Source organism: Tachyglossus aculeatus, chromosome 16 (genome assembly GCF_015852505.1).
Source record: "Tachyglossus aculeatus isolate mTacAcu1 chromosome 16, mTacAcu1.pri, whole genome shotgun sequence".
NCBI classification, from domain to species: domain Eukaryota; kingdom Metazoa; phylum Chordata; class Mammalia; order Monotremata; family Tachyglossidae; genus Tachyglossus; species Tachyglossus aculeatus.
In genome coordinates, this window is record NC_052081.1 from 13,816,056 (window position 1) to 13,833,447 (window position 17,392).

General features: G+C 40.7%; 2 protein-coding genes across 4 annotated transcripts in view; one reads left to right on the plus strand and one right to left on the minus strand.

The window, feature by feature from the left end:
* The window catches only part of TRMT1L (tRNA methyltransferase 1 like), a 29,114-nt gene extending 27,055 nt beyond the window's left edge, over nt 1-2,059 (minus strand). For 2 of the 3 annotated variants that reach the window (XM_038757659.1, XM_038757660.1), the window contains exon 1: nt 1,856-2,058. In XM_038757659.1, the coding sequence (XP_038613587.1) occupies nt 1,856-2,000 (145 nt within the window). In that variant the 5' untranslated portion in view covers nt 2,001-2,058. Of the gene's footprint in view, nt 1-1,855 lie in introns of all 3 variants that reach the window. The other variant, XM_038757658.1, reaches the window with a different exon arrangement.
* A 186-nt stretch (nt 2,060-2,245) lies between these two features.
* The window catches only part of SWT1 (SWT1 RNA endoribonuclease homolog), a 62,321-nt gene continuing 47,174 nt past the window's right edge, over nt 2,246-17,392 (plus strand). Inside the window, exons 1-9 of the mRNA XM_038758532.1 lie at nt 2,246-2,262; nt 6,213-6,307; nt 6,704-6,778; nt 7,208-7,263; nt 9,216-9,951; nt 11,304-11,372; nt 12,816-12,945; nt 14,108-14,209; nt 14,434-14,622. Coding sequence (XP_038614460.1) covers nt 6,227-6,307; nt 6,704-6,778; nt 7,208-7,263; nt 9,216-9,951; nt 11,304-11,372; nt 12,816-12,945; nt 14,108-14,209; nt 14,434-14,622 — 1,438 coding nt within the window. The 5' untranslated portion in view covers nt 2,246-2,262; nt 6,213-6,226. The remainder of the gene's footprint in view (nt 2,263-6,212; nt 6,308-6,703; nt 6,779-7,207; nt 7,264-9,215; nt 9,952-11,303; nt 11,373-12,815; nt 12,946-14,107; nt 14,210-14,433; nt 14,623-17,392) is intronic.

Consider the following 17,392-nt stretch of genomic DNA (forward strand, 5'->3'; position numbering starts at 1 on the left):
CTGCAGACAGTAAGCGCTCAGTAAATATGACTGATTGATTGACTGATACAAATGAACAGTGTAATAAATATATACAAATGAATAGAGTAATATGTACTAATAGAGTAATATATATAAAAATGAATAATATAATATGTGCAAATGAATAGAGTAATGAATATGTACAAATGAATAGTGTGATAAATATGTGCAAATGAATAGAGTAATAAATATGTACAAATGAAAAGGGTAATAAGTATGTACAGATAGAGCAATAAATTTATACAAATGAATAGTATAATACATATGTGCAAATGAATAGAGTAATATATACGCACAAACGAAGAGGATAATAAATATGTACAAGGAATAATAAATATATACAAATGAATAGTGTAATAAATATGTGCAAATGAGTGGGGTAATAAATATGTACTAATAGAGTAATAAATATATACAAATGAACAGTGTAATAAATATGTGCAAATGAAGTAATAAATATGTAGAGTAATAAATTTATACAAATGAACAGTGCAATAAATATGTGCAAATGAATAGAGTAATAAATATATACAAATGAACAGAGTAATAAGAATGTACTAATAAAGTAATAAATATATACAAATGAATAGTGTAATAAATATGTGCAAATGAATAGGGCAATAAATATATACAAATAGAGTAATAAATTTATATAAATGAATAGTGTAATAAATATGTGCAAATGAATAGAGTAATAAATATGTACAAATGAATAGGGTAATAAATATGTACAAATAGAGTAATAAATGTATGCAAATGAATAGTGCAATACATATGTGCAAATGAATAGAGTAATAAACATGTACAATTGAATAGGGTAATAAATATGTACAGAGTAATAAATATATACAAATGAATAGCGTAATAAATATGTACTAACAGAGTAATAAGTATATACAAATGAACAGTGTAATAAATATGTGCAAATGAATAAAGTAATAAATATGTACCAATAGAGTGATAAATTTATACAAATGAATAGTGCAATATGTGCAAATGAACAGAGCAATAAGAATGTACTAATAAAGTAATAAATATATACAAATGAATAGTGTAATAAATATGTGCAAATGAATAGAGTAGTAAATATGTACAAATGAACAGAGCACTAAGAATGTACTAATAAAGTAATAAATATATACAAATGAATAGTGTAATAAATACGTGCAAATGAATAGAGTAGTAAATGTGTAAATGAACAGGGTAATAAATATGTACAAATGAATAGTGTAATAAATATGTGCAAATGAATAGAGTAGTAAATATGTACAAATGAACAGAGGAATAAGAATGTACTAATAAAGTAATAAATATATACAAACGAATAGTGTAATAAATATGTGCAAATGAATAGAGTAATAAATATGTGCAAATGAATAGTGTAATAAATATGTGCAAATGAATAGTGTAATAAACATGTGCAAATGAATAGAGTAATAAATATGTACAAATGAATAGGGTAATAAATATGTATAAATGAATAGTGTAATAAATATGTGTAAATGAACAGTAATAAATATGTACAAATGAATAGGGTAATAAATATGTATAAATGAATAGTGTAATAAATATGTGTAAATGAACAGAGTAATAAATATGTACAAATGAATAGGGTAATAAATATGTACAAATAGTGCTTTGCACATAGTAAGCGCTTAACAGATGCCACCATTATTATTATATATATATATATATATACACATGAATAGTGTTAATAAACATGTGCAAATGAATAGAGTAATAAATATGTACAAATAGAGTCACAAATGTGTACAAATGAACAGAGTAATCAATATGGAGAAATTTCTACAAGGGATGTCCCCTCCGGCCTTACTGGTCTCGGCCGCCCCCGGGGCTTCTTCCTCCTGCTCTTCCTCCTCCTCCTCCTCTTCTTCTTCTTCTTCTTCGTCGTCGTCCTCCATTTCTTCTTCTTCTTCTTGTCGTCGTCGCCGTCCCCGCCGGCCCCCGTCCTCCGCCATGGCCTCCACAGCCGCCGGCCGACGGGGCTGAGGTGAGGGACGACGACGGCGGCGTCGTCTCCCCTCAGGCCCGACCGGAAGTGCGAGTGGCCGGTGACGTCACGACGCCCGGGCCGGGGCCCAATCGGAAGGGCGGGGAGGAACCCGGAAGTGGCTGCGACGGCCAATGGGAGCCGGAGCGGCGGCAAAGGCGGAGCGAAGAACTACATTTCCCGGCATGCTTTGAGGGCGGCCGGCCTGCTTTGGGCCTGTGGCGGCGGTGGTGAGTACGGCGACCCGTCCATTACGGGGGTTGGGGCGTTTATTAAAGTGTTTATTAGGCGTCCAGCACAGTGCTAAACGCTGAGGTAACATCATGTCATGGAACCCCGTCACACACGGGGTTTGGCGGTGGGCAGGGGGTTGAGGGGTGAGCCCCCTGTTGGGTAGGGGACCGTCTCTCTATGTTGCCAACTTGGACTTCCCAAGCGCTTAGTACAGTGCCCTGCACACAGTAAGCGCTCAATAAATACGATTGAATGAAGGAATGAATATTTAATCTATTAATTTGTTTTGTTGTCTGTCTCCCCCTTCTATCATCATCATCATCAATCGTATTTATTGAGCGCTTACTGTGTGCAGAGCACTGGACTAAGCGCTTGGGAAGTACAAGTTGGCAACATCTAGAGACAGTCCCATCATCATCAGTCGTATTTATTGAGCGCTTACTGTGTGCAGAGCACTGGACTAAGCGCTTGGGAAGTACAAATTGGCAACATCTAGAGACAGTCCCATCATCCTCATCATCATCAGTCGTATTTATTGAGCGCTTACTGTGTGCAGAGCACTGGACTAAGCGCTTGGGAAGTACAAAGTGGCAACATATAGGGACAGTCCCATCATCCTCATCATCATCAGTCGTATTTATTGAGCGCTTACTGTGTGCAGAGCACTGGACTAAGCGCTTGGGAAGTACAAATTGGCAACATCTAGAGACAGTCCCATCATCCTCATCATCATCAGTCGTATTTATTGAGCGCTTACTGTGTGCAGAGCACTGGACTAAGCGCTTGGGAAGTACAAATTGGCAACATCTAGAGACAGTCCCATCATCCTCATCATCATCAGTCGTATTTATTGAGCGCTTACTGTGTGCAGAGCACTGGACTAAGCGCTTGGGAAGTACAAATTGGCAACATCTAGAGACAGTCCCATCATCCTCATCATCATCAGTCGTATTTATTGAGCGCTTACTGTGTGCAGAGCACTGGACTAAGCGCTTGGGAAGTACAAATTGGCAACATCTAGAGACAGTCCCATCATCCTCATCATCATCAGTCGTATTTATTGAGCGCTTACTGTGTGCAGAGCACTGGACTAAGCGCTTGGGAAGTACAAATTGGCAACATATAGTGACAGTCCCATCATCCTCATCATCATCAGTCGTATTTATTGAGCGCTTACTGTGTGCAGAGCACTGGACTAAGCGCTTGGGAAGTACAAATTGGCAACATCTAGAGACAGTCCCATCATCCTCATCATCATCAGTCGTATTTATTGAGCGCTTACTGTGTGCAGAGCACTGGACTAAGCGCTTGGGAAGTACAAAGTGGCAACATATAGGGACAGTCCCATCATCCTCATCATCATCAGTCGTATTTATTGAGCGCTTACTGTGTGCAGAGCACTGGACTAAGCGCTTGGGAAGTACAAATTGGCAACATACAGAGACAGTCCCTACCCAGCAGTGGGCTCGCAGTCTAAAAGGGGGAGATGGAGAACAAAACCAAACATACTAACAAAATAAAATAAATAGGATAGATATGTACAAGTAAAATAAATAAATAAATAAATAGATTAATAAATACGTACAACCATATATACATATATACAGGTGCTGTGGGGAAGGGAAGGAGGTATTGAGCGCTTACTATGTGCAGAGCACTGGACTAAGCACTTGGGAAGTACAAATTGGCAACATCTAGAGACAGTCCCTACCCAACAGTGGGCTCACAGTCTAAAAGGGAGAGACAGAGAATAAAACCAAACATACTAACAAAATAAAATAAATAGAATAGGTAGGTACAAGTAAAATAAATAAATAGAGTAACAAATATGTACAAACATATATACATATATACAGGTGCCGTGGGGAAGGGAAGGAGGTAAGATGGGGATGGAGAGGGGGACGAGGGGGAGAGGAAGGAGGGGGCTCAGTGTGGGAAGGCCTCCTGGAGGAGGTGAGCTCTCAGCAGGGCCTTGAAGGGAGGAAGACTAGACTGTGAGCCCGCTGTTGGGTAGGGACCGTCTCTCTATGTTGCCAACTTGGAGTTTCCAAGCACTTAGTACAGTGCTCCGCACACAGTAAGCGCTCAATAAATACGATTGATTGATTGATGTTGCCAAATTGGACTTCCCAAGCGCTTAGTACAGTGCTCTGCACACAGTAAGCGCGCAATAAATACGATTGATGTTGCCGACTTGGACTTCCCAAGCGCTTAGTACAGTGCTCTGCACGCAGTAAGCGCTCAATAAATACGATTGAATGAAGGAATGAATGAGTGTCCACATGTTTTGTTTTGTTGTCTGACTCCCCCTTCTAGACCGTGAGCCCACTGTTGGGTAGGGACCGGCTCTAGATGTTGCCAACTTGGACTTCCCAAGCGCTTAGTACAGTGCTCCGCACACAGTAAGCGCTCAATAAATACGATGGAATGAATGAATGTTGCCTCCTTGTACTTCCCAAGTGCTTAGTAAAGTGTTCTGCACACAGTAAGTGTTCAATAAATACGATTGAATGAATGAATGAATCACTCTTTCCAAGCTAGTTGAAAAAAAACTATTTGACCTTCCCCTCCCCACAGCACTTGTATATATATTTGTACAGATTTATTACTCTATTTTACTTGTGCATATTTACTATTCTATTTATTTTGTTAATGATGTGCATCCCAAGCGCTTAGTACAGTGCTCTGCACACAGTAAGCGCTCAGTAAATACGATTGATTGATTGATCTAGCTTTATTTCCATTTATTCTGATGGCTTGACACCTGTCCACATGTTTTGTTTTGTTTTCTGTCTCCCCCTTCTAGACTGTGAGCCCGCTGTTGAGTAGGGATCGTCTCTAGATGTTGCCAGCTTGGACTTCCCAAGCGCTTAGTACAGTGCTCTGCACACAAGCGCTCAATAAATACTGCTCCTCGGTGCATGCTCCCTGTCCCCGCTTCCTTATGCCCCCTCAGCGCATGCTACCTGTCATGCCTTGTCCCCCAGCTCCCTTATTCCCCCCCACCCCTCCGCGCATGCTCCCTGTCCCTCCTCATCCCCCGGCTCCCTTACCTCCCCCCGCCCCCTGCTCCTCTCCTCAAACAATCAATCAATCATATTTATTGAGCGCTTACTGGTAGCGCAGATGGTAAACTCCTTCAGAGCAGGGTTCATGTCTACTTATTCTGTTACACTCTCCCAAGGCCTTAGCAGAGTGCCCTGCGCAGACTAGCTGCTTATTAAATACTATCAATTTGATTCAGTTCTTAATAGTATTTTGAAAGAATTTAATAAGCAGTTGCCTTTCACTTTCCTGTTATCTGATGCACCGTTAACACTAAGCCACTAATACAGAGATTTGTATTCCTGTTCACAGTTTGAAACGTGCTGGTGGAGATTGATAAATGTTTGAATTTAATTGAAATATCGCTCAAAGTCTCATCCGAGCATTTCATCATCATCATCAATTGTGTTTATTGAGCGCTTACTATGTGCAGAGCACTGTACTAAGCGCTTGGGAAGTACAAATTGGCAACATCTAGAGACAGTCCCTACCCAACAGTGGGCTCACAGTCTAAAAGGGGGAGACAGAGAACAAAACCAAACATACTAACAAAATAAAATAAATAGAATAGATATGTACAAGTAAAATAGAGTAATAAATATGTACAAACATATATATATATATATATAGGTGATATATATATACAGGTATATATTTCAGTCAATTCATAGTCAGAAGGCACAGGTTGGACCTGATTCAGAGAAATTCAGAGCTCTTAATGATAAAAATAAAATCACCAGATCTTCCTCTCACCTATAACGCAATCCGTACATTTTCTAGCTCCTTTAATCCACAGCCAGCCTAAAAGGCGGTTCCGGTACAAAAATACTAAAAGAAACTTAGCCTGATGTCAACCCTGAAAGAATGTCACAAATAGTAATATATGTCTCTTGTTTTTCAGCTTCCTATATCAAAATGTCTAAAAAAGAATCTATTCGCAAACACGGGAAATCTTGCAGAGATGTCATTTACTCTGCCCACCAACTTGCTGAAAGAGTAAGAATAATCATTTCATAGCCTAAACCGAACGTTTCACTACTGCTTTTGTTTTCAGAGCAGCATACTTATAACGTAATTATATTTTGAATAGCTTATGCCGTCTTGTCTCTGGAGCGGTATGGGTTTTCCTCGTCATTGCTATCGTACTCCTCAAATAGGGACAGAATATTGCGTTGGTGTTCATCAATGGTAGTTTGAAACCTCAAAATGGTCTGATGTGATTAATGATCCCGCAAACATTGGTAGCGTTCCATTTCTGACAACTGAAGTACAGTGACTTGAGCACACTAGGCACTCCACAAGTGTTAAACAAAGTTGATCAGGATGAATTAGTTCTGTTTTATATATTTTAATTGTGGGCTTCTTTTCTTTCTCTTGGACTGGAACCCTTAGGACAAGAAGGGGAAGAAGCCTGTGCCTGCCCAAAGTTCAGCATATTCAAGTTCTAAAGCAGAGAAAAGAAAATTGGTGAGTACTTCACTGTTGTTGTTGTTTATTGTGTTTAAGCGCTTACTCTGTGCCAGGCACTGTACTAAGCACTGGAGTAGATACAGGCATATCAGATGGTCTTCATCCCCATTTTACAAGTAACATGAAAAGCAGAGGCTGTTCTCCCTGCTACTTTACTCTAAATGGTTGAAGGCTGATTTCCCAATGTGATTTGCATTGTTACGGACAAAAAACAAAACACTCAGGCCTCTATGACCCCTCCCTGCTCCAGCCTGGATTTTTAGAAGTATGTTGGTGATTTTTGCCCGCATTCATATTCTTTACTTTCTGCTGTGTAGCTAATGGTTTGCGTGTAGATGTTTGGAAGTTCATCTAATAACAGTTGATTCTTTCATGATACTCACCTGGCATTTCCTTATGTTCTTGCAATAAATTTTCTTCTTCCAGGAATCTGATCCCACTGATATTTTACACCGTGATACAAAAGGAAAGGTGTTTAAAAGGTACATTTGTGAATGTTTTGCCTTCTTTGGGTATGAATGGTGAGGAGGGATGGATAAACAAAAGTAAGAATGTAATTTGTGGTAACTGCAGTTGAAATCTTGGACTAAAGGTCTCCAACTTTTTTCATTCATTTACCATCTAAGCTATTTTTTAATGGTATTTAAGTACTTACTATGTGTCAAGCACTGTTCTAAGCGCTGGAGTAGAGACAAGTCAATCAGGTGGGAAACAGTCCGTGTCCCCCATGGGGCTCACAGTCCAAGTAGGAGGAAAGACAGGTATTCAATCCCCACTTTATAGATGGGGCCCAGAAGAGGAAGATCTGGTGATTTTATTTTTATCATTAAGAGCTCTGAATTTCTCTGAATTAGGTCCAGCCTGTGCCTTCTGACTATGAATTGACTGAAATGCTCGGATGAGATTTTGAGCGATATTTCAATTAAATTCAAACATTTATAAATCTCCTGTAAGGCCCAGAGAAGTTAAGTAACTTGCCCCCGGTCACAGAGCAGGCAATTGGAAGAGCCAGGGTTAGACCTTTGCTCTTTCCATTAGGCTATGCTGTTCCTCAAGCTGAATAAGATATTCAGATTATAATAGCAGCTGAGGCTCTTCAAAATAATCTTAAAGGGGAAAAACTTGTTTTTAGTGAAATTATAAAATTCTATGAAAATTTTTGTTGGTGGCATCTCATTTAAAAGCAAAACAAAACTCAATTTCAATTCTAAATGATCTAACTATATTAGCCAGTGCTCCTCTTCACCAATAAAGGGTTTGAAGTCTCAGGAGTCTTTTCCCACTAGGACCACTGGGAATGATGCAGGTAAATCCCCAGAACAGGGGTTTTCCACCAAGTCCACTAAGGATACAAGGGCTCCTGGGGGTATTTCAAAGCATCGAGGCAGATAGGGTCCGGTTATTAGAAGCAGCAGTCTCGTCATCTGCTGCTGCTACTTGTTGCTGTGCGACCTTGGGCAAGTCACTTCACTTTCCTTTGCTTCAGTTACCTCATCTGCAAAATGGGGTTTTAAAACTCTGAGCTCTATGTGAGACGGGGACTGTGTCTTACCTTCTGAACTTTTGTCTACCCCATTGCTTAGTACAGTGCCTGGAACATAGTAAGTACTTAACAAATACCATGAAAAAAAGTCTGTGCTGCTTCTGGAGGAAGCAGCCCTGCTCCCCAGAAGCATGAATTCTGAGGAGCTGGCAGCAACAGCGGTTTCCCTTCACTTCCTGCCCCGGCTTTTGCTTTTCGTACTTCTGGGTGGGTATGAGTGCGAGATGGAGAGGATGATGGAGAGACCAGGAGTGAGGATGGGGGCTTTCTCAGGTCTCTGGATACCACAGGGATTGCAGTTTCTAGAAAAGCATGAGTGTGATATTGTACTCTCCCAAGCGCTTAGTACAGTGCCTTGCACACAGTAAGCGCTCAGTAAATATGAATGAATGAATGAATGAAAGCCTCTGCCCTAGAATGTCGTTAGCAAAAGCCTCTCTAAACAGGCTTCCAATGGTTTAAGGATTTTTATTTTTATAATAGTTGCTTGTCATCGTCATTGCCTCTTAAAATGGTTCTCTGTTGGCTTTCATTGACCCTATTGAATTTAGGTCACTGTTGGTTGAGAATTTTGAAATAGCAACCCAGTGTAGGTCTTACTGCTTTATTTGTCCATATTTTACATGTTAAGAAAAGGCTAAATGGGGAAATGTGGTCATTTTAAACAGCTGTTATAGTGGTCTGTCTCCTTCAAATTTCAGTTTAATGCTCCATAATGTTTGTAGTTGGAGGCATTTAGCCAACCGCTTCATTCCTCATGTAGCCTTTTTCTACTCTTCTTGGATTTCTTTTGGTTTTAGTGTGTTTTTACAGAAGCCAACATTATTTGTGGTGTAATCTTGGATGGTATTGTCGGTACTGAGTTTTTTACACTTCTGAATCACTTTGTAGATCGGAACCACAGCTGAGCATATCAAAGAAACGAAAAATCATTTCTTCTGTTCCACAAGACCTTCATGAGCTCCAGAAGGAATTTCCAGTTTGCAGCCATCAAGTAGATGCCTCTCTGACTCAGTCTAAAAAGGGGATAGAGACACGTATAGTCATTAAATCTAAAAGCGTTAAATTAACTAAAAGCAAGGACCTTAGCCTGGATAGTTCTAGCCGGCGCAAGTTTGACAAAGACTTGTTATCTGAAGCTGGTGTCCCAACAAGTGAAAGGAAATGGCCTTTTATTCTTGTTCAGAATGAGAAGAAAAAAAGAAAAAAATTGGAAAAGGCACCCAATAAAAATAAGCACGATGCAGTGAAATACAAGCCAGAGAAGTGTAAAGTAGATGAGTTTGTTAAAGAGTCTGTCCAAGTGGAGATTGAAAGTATGGTTGGATGTAAAAGAGAAAAAATCAGTTTTCACATTTCTAAAAAGACTCATAAAGTCCTCCGAAAGCCTGAAGATAAAAATGTCTTCTCCACTAAATCTCACAAAACAGAAATTTCATATAAGAACAAAAATTCCAGAGCGCCTTCAAATCTGCCTAGGCATAAGGTTAATTATTTATTAGATTCCTCACATGGAAAAAGGACTGATCACCGAAGGAAAGAAGTCCATTACCCTGAGCAGCCAATCCAAACAACTAATTGCACAAGGACTGAAGAAACTCTGTCAAATGAAACCAATTTAGCCAAGGTAAGGAAGCTTGGGAATAAATGCGAGGAATTGGGTATAAAAGTTATTTAGATTCATTTGTTCCTATGCTGATTCAAATTAGACACATTGAGAGCTTGAGAAATTGATTCTGGTTTTGACAGTCTTGTTTCTGTTTCGGGCGGCCTCCTCTTTAGGTAAATTACTACCCAAGCCAACGTCACCCAAGTGCAGCACATGACAGTATCATGATTAGTAGTTGGAGAATGTATGTTTGGATGTTTTCCAGTGATTTAAATTAATCGTCTTCTCAAATGCTTCCTTTGAAAAGATAACAGTCACACATCCTGCAGATCTTAGGATGGATGTGGGGACGTGAATGAATCATTTGGGAGGATCTTATATCCCTTTCCGGGGGCTCTCGATTTTGTTTTCCCATATAACCAATGGAAAGGGGCTTGTAATTGAAGCTTTGAGACACCAACCCACAGGTCTCTGTCTGTGCCTTCAAGATTACTGCCTCCAGTCCCACCTCCAAAGCCTCTCAATACCTCTACAGTGCAATTGCCCAGAGACACAAGTAGGAAGGGTTTTTTTCAGGTAGATGGTATGAGCGTATTTAGATAATAGGCTTTTATTTCCCCATTTGCCTCATTTTTCAGGGCCAGAAGAGGACCAAAAGGGAAAAATTTTATCACAGGCATCCACTACAATACGTAATCTGGTGCCTCAGCATGTTTATTTAATATAACACTTCTCAGTAGCTCACTCATGTTTGTAAAAGGGAGAATAAGCATTTTTATTTGGCTGGGGGGGGGGGGCGGAGGGGAGCTTAGAGTATACTGAAACATTCATTTTTTAGACTTACTGTACTTGAGACTTGAGAGTGAAAGAGGCAGAAACCCAGCACAGCATCATTCCTGCATATGACTGTGAATCCGTTCTTTAGCATCTTTGGACTTTTATAAGAATCAATGCAAACCAGAACTAACCTTTGCCTGGCAGCTACAGAATGCCTTAAACCCAGGAGGGCTGTGACACAGATCTTAGAATAAAATGTGTAATGGGAGGAAAAATGCTTAATGGGATTGACTTCAAGAGGGTAATGAAAGGGTTTTACAAAGAAAAGATTGAGAATTTATCAAAGCTGAGGAAGGTTGATACTGCTGCTTTTCTGTAGCGTACTACACTGATCTTTATTGGTAGCCCCAGTGTTGGAGTGCTTTCTGTGGACGGGGCACTGCACTAATACGCCCAAATCAGACTTGGAATGGGATCCAAAAGTTAAAATTATGTCCTTTTGGACAGAATAACAATTGGATAGTATTTGGATAGGCTTTAGGACACCAATAAGTTTGTTTCTTATTACCGACTGGGATTATCTTTATTTTCAGACTTGTGATGTATCACCTTCTACCTCTTCATTGTCCAGGATTCAAGATACGGATGATACAGACCAAGAGGTGAATATCATATTTGGGAGTGTATAAATTGATGGTATTTGAGTGCTTAATGTGTGTAAAGCACTGTACTAAGCGCTTGGGAGAGTAGATCAGAGAGTTGGTAGACACATTCCCTGTCCACCATGAGCTTTCCAGCCTCCCCCTGCCTTACTTCAAGGCGCAGTTCTGGGTCCCCTTCTCTTCTCAATCCACACTCACTCCCTTGGGGTGCTTATCCATCTCCCGTGGTTTCAACTGCCAACTCTGTGAGGGTGTCTCCCAAATCCACTTCACAAGCCCTCTCTCCCCCTTGTCTTATGCCGTCGAGTCGTCTTCGACCCATAACGATGCCACAGACACATCTCTCTCAGATCACCCCACCTCCGTCTGCAGTCGTTCTGGTACTGTATCCATAGAGTTTTCGTGGTAAAAATATGGAAGTGGTTTAGCATTGCTGCCTTCCACGCAATAAACTCGAGTCTTCGCCCTTGATTCTCTCCCATGCCACTGTTGCCCAGCACAGGTGAGTTTTGACTTGTAGCAGATTATCTTCTACTAGCTAGCCACTGCCCAAGCTAGGAATGGAATGGATCTGCTTCTTCCTGACTCTCCGTCCTGTAGTCGAGACTGGTGGAGTACTGGGAGCTCTCCAGGTGTGACCCTAAGAGGGGTCTCTCCTCCTATGCAGTGTCAAATCTCCCCCTGCCTCCAGTACATCGCTGTCTGAATAGGTTGTAGTTGGAAAAGCTAAAAAGGTGGGGTGTTGAATGCCCAGTGCTTAGGTGAAGCTGAAGCGACAGTTGGTGGGATTGTAGGGTTAGGAGAAGCAGCGTGGCTCAGTGGAAAGAGTACGGGCTTTAGAGTCAGAGGTCCTGGGTTCAAATCCCGGCTCCGCCAATTGTCAGCTGTGTGACTTTGGGCTGGGCAAGTCACTTCACTTCTCTGTGCCTCAGTTACCTCATCTGTAAAATGAGGATTAAGACTGTAAACCCCACGTGGGACAACCTGATCACCTTGTATCCCCCCCCAGCGCTTAGCACAGTGCTTTGCATATAGTAAGCGCTTAACAAATACCATCATTATGGTTATTATTAGATGAGAGATTGACTTGAATACCAAGTTGTACTGCATGTCTTCTTTGTCATTTGTTGTCTCTACTTGTGTAACAGGCCTGCTCTGTTGCTTTGATTCCATTCTGCCTTGTTGATTTTTTTGTGCCTTCTTTATGGAGGAAAAAATCTTAGAAGGAGGGTGGTTTTAAGGTCCAGTTCAGTGCATTTTTTTTTTGCCTTTGATTGCAGAGCATTGAAATAGCCGGATTTAAAGGAAGAAGGTCTTTATAGGTTGGGTTTATTTTTTCCTTCCAGCAAAAGGAAATAAGTTTCTCTCACTGTAAATGGCAGTATTAACCCAGCATCATTTAAAAGGGGTCTTTTTTTTCTTTTTTTTTTTTTTGACAATTAGATGCAGATCGTCGAAGAGCTGCATGCTGCTCGGGCAGGGAAAAGTGTGGATTTGCCAGATGTGCCAACTTCTAAAGATTTGACAAGTATGGAAATTGACTTGGAAGATGAAGACATGCGCCCATCCATTGGTATGTCCTCCGAAAGCTTGTAGATTCCCCATTGTCTCTTTGAATATCAGTTTGCCCTCCCCTTTGTTTTAGAGGCCAGCTGGTAGACATTTTAAGAAAATCCTAACTTTTCCTATTCCAGGCTCCCAAAGGAGCAGCAGTGTACTACCAAGAATTGCTGAGGGGAAGACAACCTCTCTCCATCTCCTCATGGCCTAGAGAAGTAGCATGGCATAGTGGCAGGAGCATGGGCTTGGGAGTCGGAGAACGTGGGTTCTAATCCCGGCTCCATCACTTGCCTGCCGTGTGACCTTGGGCAAGTCATTTAACTTCTCTGTGCCTCAGTTACCTCATCTGTAGAATGGGGATTAAGACTGAGCCCCCTGTGGGACGGGGACTGTGTCCAACGTGATTAACGTCTATGTAACCCAATGCTTATAGCTGTGCTTGGCCCATAGTAAATGTTTAACAAATACCAAAATTACTATTATTTGTTTGAAGTAAGTGTATAACCACGTCAAGTGGGAGTGGACACGGCCCTGGGAAGTCCATGGGCCTGAGTTCATTCATTCATTCGTATTTATTGAGCGCTTACTGTGTGGAGAGCACTGTACTAAGCACTGAGTTCTAATCCTGACTCTGCCACTTGCCTGCTTTGTGACCTTGGGCAAATCACTTAATTTCTCTGAGCCTCAGTTACCACATCTGCAAGATGGGGAGTAAGACTCTGAGCCCCATATGGGACAGGACTGTGTCCAACCTGATTACATTATATCTACCCCAGTGTTTAGAACAGTGCTTGGCACATTGTAGGCATTTAACAAACACTGTAATTATCATTATTATTATTATTAAAATCTAATGTGGGAGATGAGCAGATATGGATATTCTGTATAAAATGGGACCAAAAGGGAAAACATAACTGCACCTAAGAAAAAAAAAATAAGTGAAATATATTCTTCAGAATAAATTCTGACGGAAGTAAAGAATTGTAACAGCTTAACTGAAAAATAACCGCCTCTTAATGGTTCCTGCAATCACTAAATTCATTCATTCAGTCATATTTATTGAGCGCTTACTGTGTGCAGAGCACTGTACAAAGGGCTTGAATGCTAGTAAATATGTAATATTCATTTATCAAAGAATCTGATGTTCTGAAATTGCTTCTTTTCCTTGCTTTCAGGGAACACTGCTTCTGAAACAAAGCTCTTAATTGTTATTGATACCAACATTCTGATGAATCACCTTCAGTTTGTCAGAATTTTGAAGAGTACAGAAGTACCAGGTATATATATATTTTTTTTTACTTTTGCCTGCTTGCTCTGTAAATGCTGTCGATGTTGCCCATTGCAGGGTAGCTTGGACTTGGTGCAATGTACCTGTTCCTAAACATTGAAAGAAGCAGAGCTCCTTCAGACTCACACAAGAGTTTGCTGTTTAGAGTATTTTCAAATGTAACCCCGGGAAACTTACTAACTCGGCAATATAAAGACACTTACAATTTTCCAGGCTTTGACAAGTTGGTGCTAGTAATCCCCTGGATTGTTATACAAGAACTGGACCGAATGAAGGATGGCAAACTTCTAAAGCACGCCCAGCACAAGGCTATTCCCGCAGTTTACTTCATCAACGACTGTCTCAAACTCCAAGATGGAAAACTGTGGGGACAGTCGCTACAGCTCGCGTCTCAGAAACTTTGTGAGTATGGAAAAACGTTCTTTGGGACATGTCCCATTAAATCCAGAGAGACCCTTGAAATAACCCTGGAAGGGAGGGAAGACATTGAAAAGTTTAATTATTCAGTGTTGACAGGAACCAGGAAAGTAATAATGGCATTTATTGTGCACCTTCCATGTAATGTACTAAGCACTTGAGAAAGTTCAGCATTAGCCAAAAGATTAGGCTTGGGAATTCCTGAGGTCTTTGATTTTCAGCTATCAGTCGGTCGTATTTATTGAGCATTTACTGTGTACAGAGAACTGCGTTAAGCACTTGGGAGAGACAGAACAACATAGTAGATAGACATCATCTCTGCCCACCATAACCTTCTAGATTTAACCGCAGGAAGGAGAACAGACATGAAAATCCATTACAGATGGTTATGCACATAAGTGCTGTGAGGGTGGGATGAAAAATCAACGTGCCCATTCAAGTGCATAGGTGACAGTGAAGGGAGGGCAAATTTGCTATTTAGCCTTAGGCTTCTTGTTATAGCCAACTAAGATAAATAGGACCTACTTCAAATATATTAGTATGCATGGATATTGTAATCTTGGCGCAGAAATGGTTCTTCGCCTGGGATGGAATGGAACTTTTTGTTTAATAGCACCTACTGTGATTTTGGCATTGCGTTTTGGCTGTTTCCATTTGTACTCTAAGGAGTGGTTGGTGACTGAAAATTCCAATTTTTTTTTTGTGGTACTTGTTAAGCGCTTGTCATGTGCCAGGCAGTATACTTAAGTGTTGGGGTACATAAAGCATCTTAGGTTGGACACCGCCCATGTCCCATGTGGGGCTCACAGTCTCAATCCCCATTTGACGGATGAGGTAACTGAGGTACAGAGAAGTTAAATGACGTGCCCGAGGTCACATACCAGACAAGTGGTGGAGCCGGAATTAGAACTCGGGTCTTTCTGACTCCCAGGGCCAAGCTGATCCACTGGGCGATGCAATTAATCAGAATGAAGTAGATTGTGTTTCCAAGACAGCAAAGGCATTTTCCTTGCCTCCCAAATGTTGCTGTGGCTGAACATGAAATTCTGGCATCTTCTCTATTCTCACCACACACCGCCGATGTGCTTAATGTAATTAAAATGTAATTTGTGTGTCTTAGCTACCTTTTTATATGTTAAACTTGGGTACCTTTTTCTATTATTTTGTGTGTGACCTCTGTAAGTGTTATTTATTGTTGTATTATACTCTCCCAAGCACTTAGTACAATGCTCTGCAAACAGTAAGTGCTCAGTAAATACGATTGAATGAATGACTATGTAGGTGAGGATCTAACTGATCTATATTTTTTCCCTTGGTGATATTCAACTTGATCAGCTTCTAGAATCAAGCTCTTTCTTAAAAAAAATTAGTATACAAAGTGTATGCCCTTGTCTGACTTGCTGATAATGACTTGATATTTTTCATGAGGGAAAACTCATTAGAAAATTGGCAATAAGAAAATGAAATCATTTGTAAAAGGGGTGCGGGGCGGGGGAGGAAACGGACAAGAACAGAATGTACCATGGTTCATTTTACAGGTATCTTTTTGAGGCTTTCTAGATTAGTGCTTGTATTCTGCCTAGTCCTTCATTGTTTTATAAGCTCATTCAGACCATTTTTCCTCCCTAGTCAGCAACACTGTCTCAGTGTTCGTAAAGCTTGTTGCCTTGCAGCCTTTAAAAAAAAAATACATTTTTTTCAATAATGGCACGAAGTATGAGGGCACAGCTGATCAGATCCCAGTAACTATAGGTTGTCCTCATGCTAGTTTCACTTCCCTTAGCTATTTGGGTGGTTTTGAATTTCTGGGTCTTTAGGACTACATCATCTACGTGGGATCTAGAGCCTAGAAACATTGATCTAGAATCTTGGTATCTTAAGAGCAAGAGACATTTGATTCCTACTTCTGTTATTTTTTTTTTTTTAACTTTGGGACTTTGGCATATCTTTTTATCGGAAATTTTCCCTCTGCAACATAGTGGTTTAGTCATTTTGTCTACTAATTTTTAGATAGTTTTGATTAAAAATTGAAGAGTTTACATTCGTAAAGAGCCCTTATCCATTGGGAAGGGAAATTACTTGCATCTCAATTTTTCCATCAAATGATTTGAAAGATTCACTCTGTCTAAGGCTCATTTTCAAGCCTGTCCCCATCTCTCTTCCCCACCCCTCACTAACACAGGTTAAGCAATAATAATAATAGTGGTATTCGTTAAGCGATTACTGTGTGCCAAGCACTGTACTCAGCCCTGGGGTAGACACAGGGTATTCGAGTCAGACAGAGTCTGTGTCCCACATGGACATTGTTCCTCTCCACAGTCTAAGAAGGAGGGAGAAGAATTATTCAATCCCCATTTTACAGATGAGAGAACTCAGACATAGAGAAGTTGGAGTGACTTGCCCAAGGTCACATTGCAGGCAAATGGCAAAACTGAGACTAGACTCTCTGACTGTGAGCCCGCTGTTGGGTAGGGACCGTCTCTATATGTTGCCAACTTGTACTTCCCAAGTGCTTAGTACAGTGCTCTGCACACAGTAAGCGCTCAATAAATACGATTGAATGAATGAATGGCTCCCAGACCTGTGGTCTTTCCACCGAGGCACCTGCTTCTCAAACTAATGAGTGCCTAGCCCTGGCTGATGTCCCGTTATTTACTGTTTGTCTGTTTTTTGCCTTCAGTCAAAGAGAAGAGGCTTCAGCTAACAATATGTGATTAGGGAGTTAATCTGATGGGGCTAGATAAGGGAATGGATG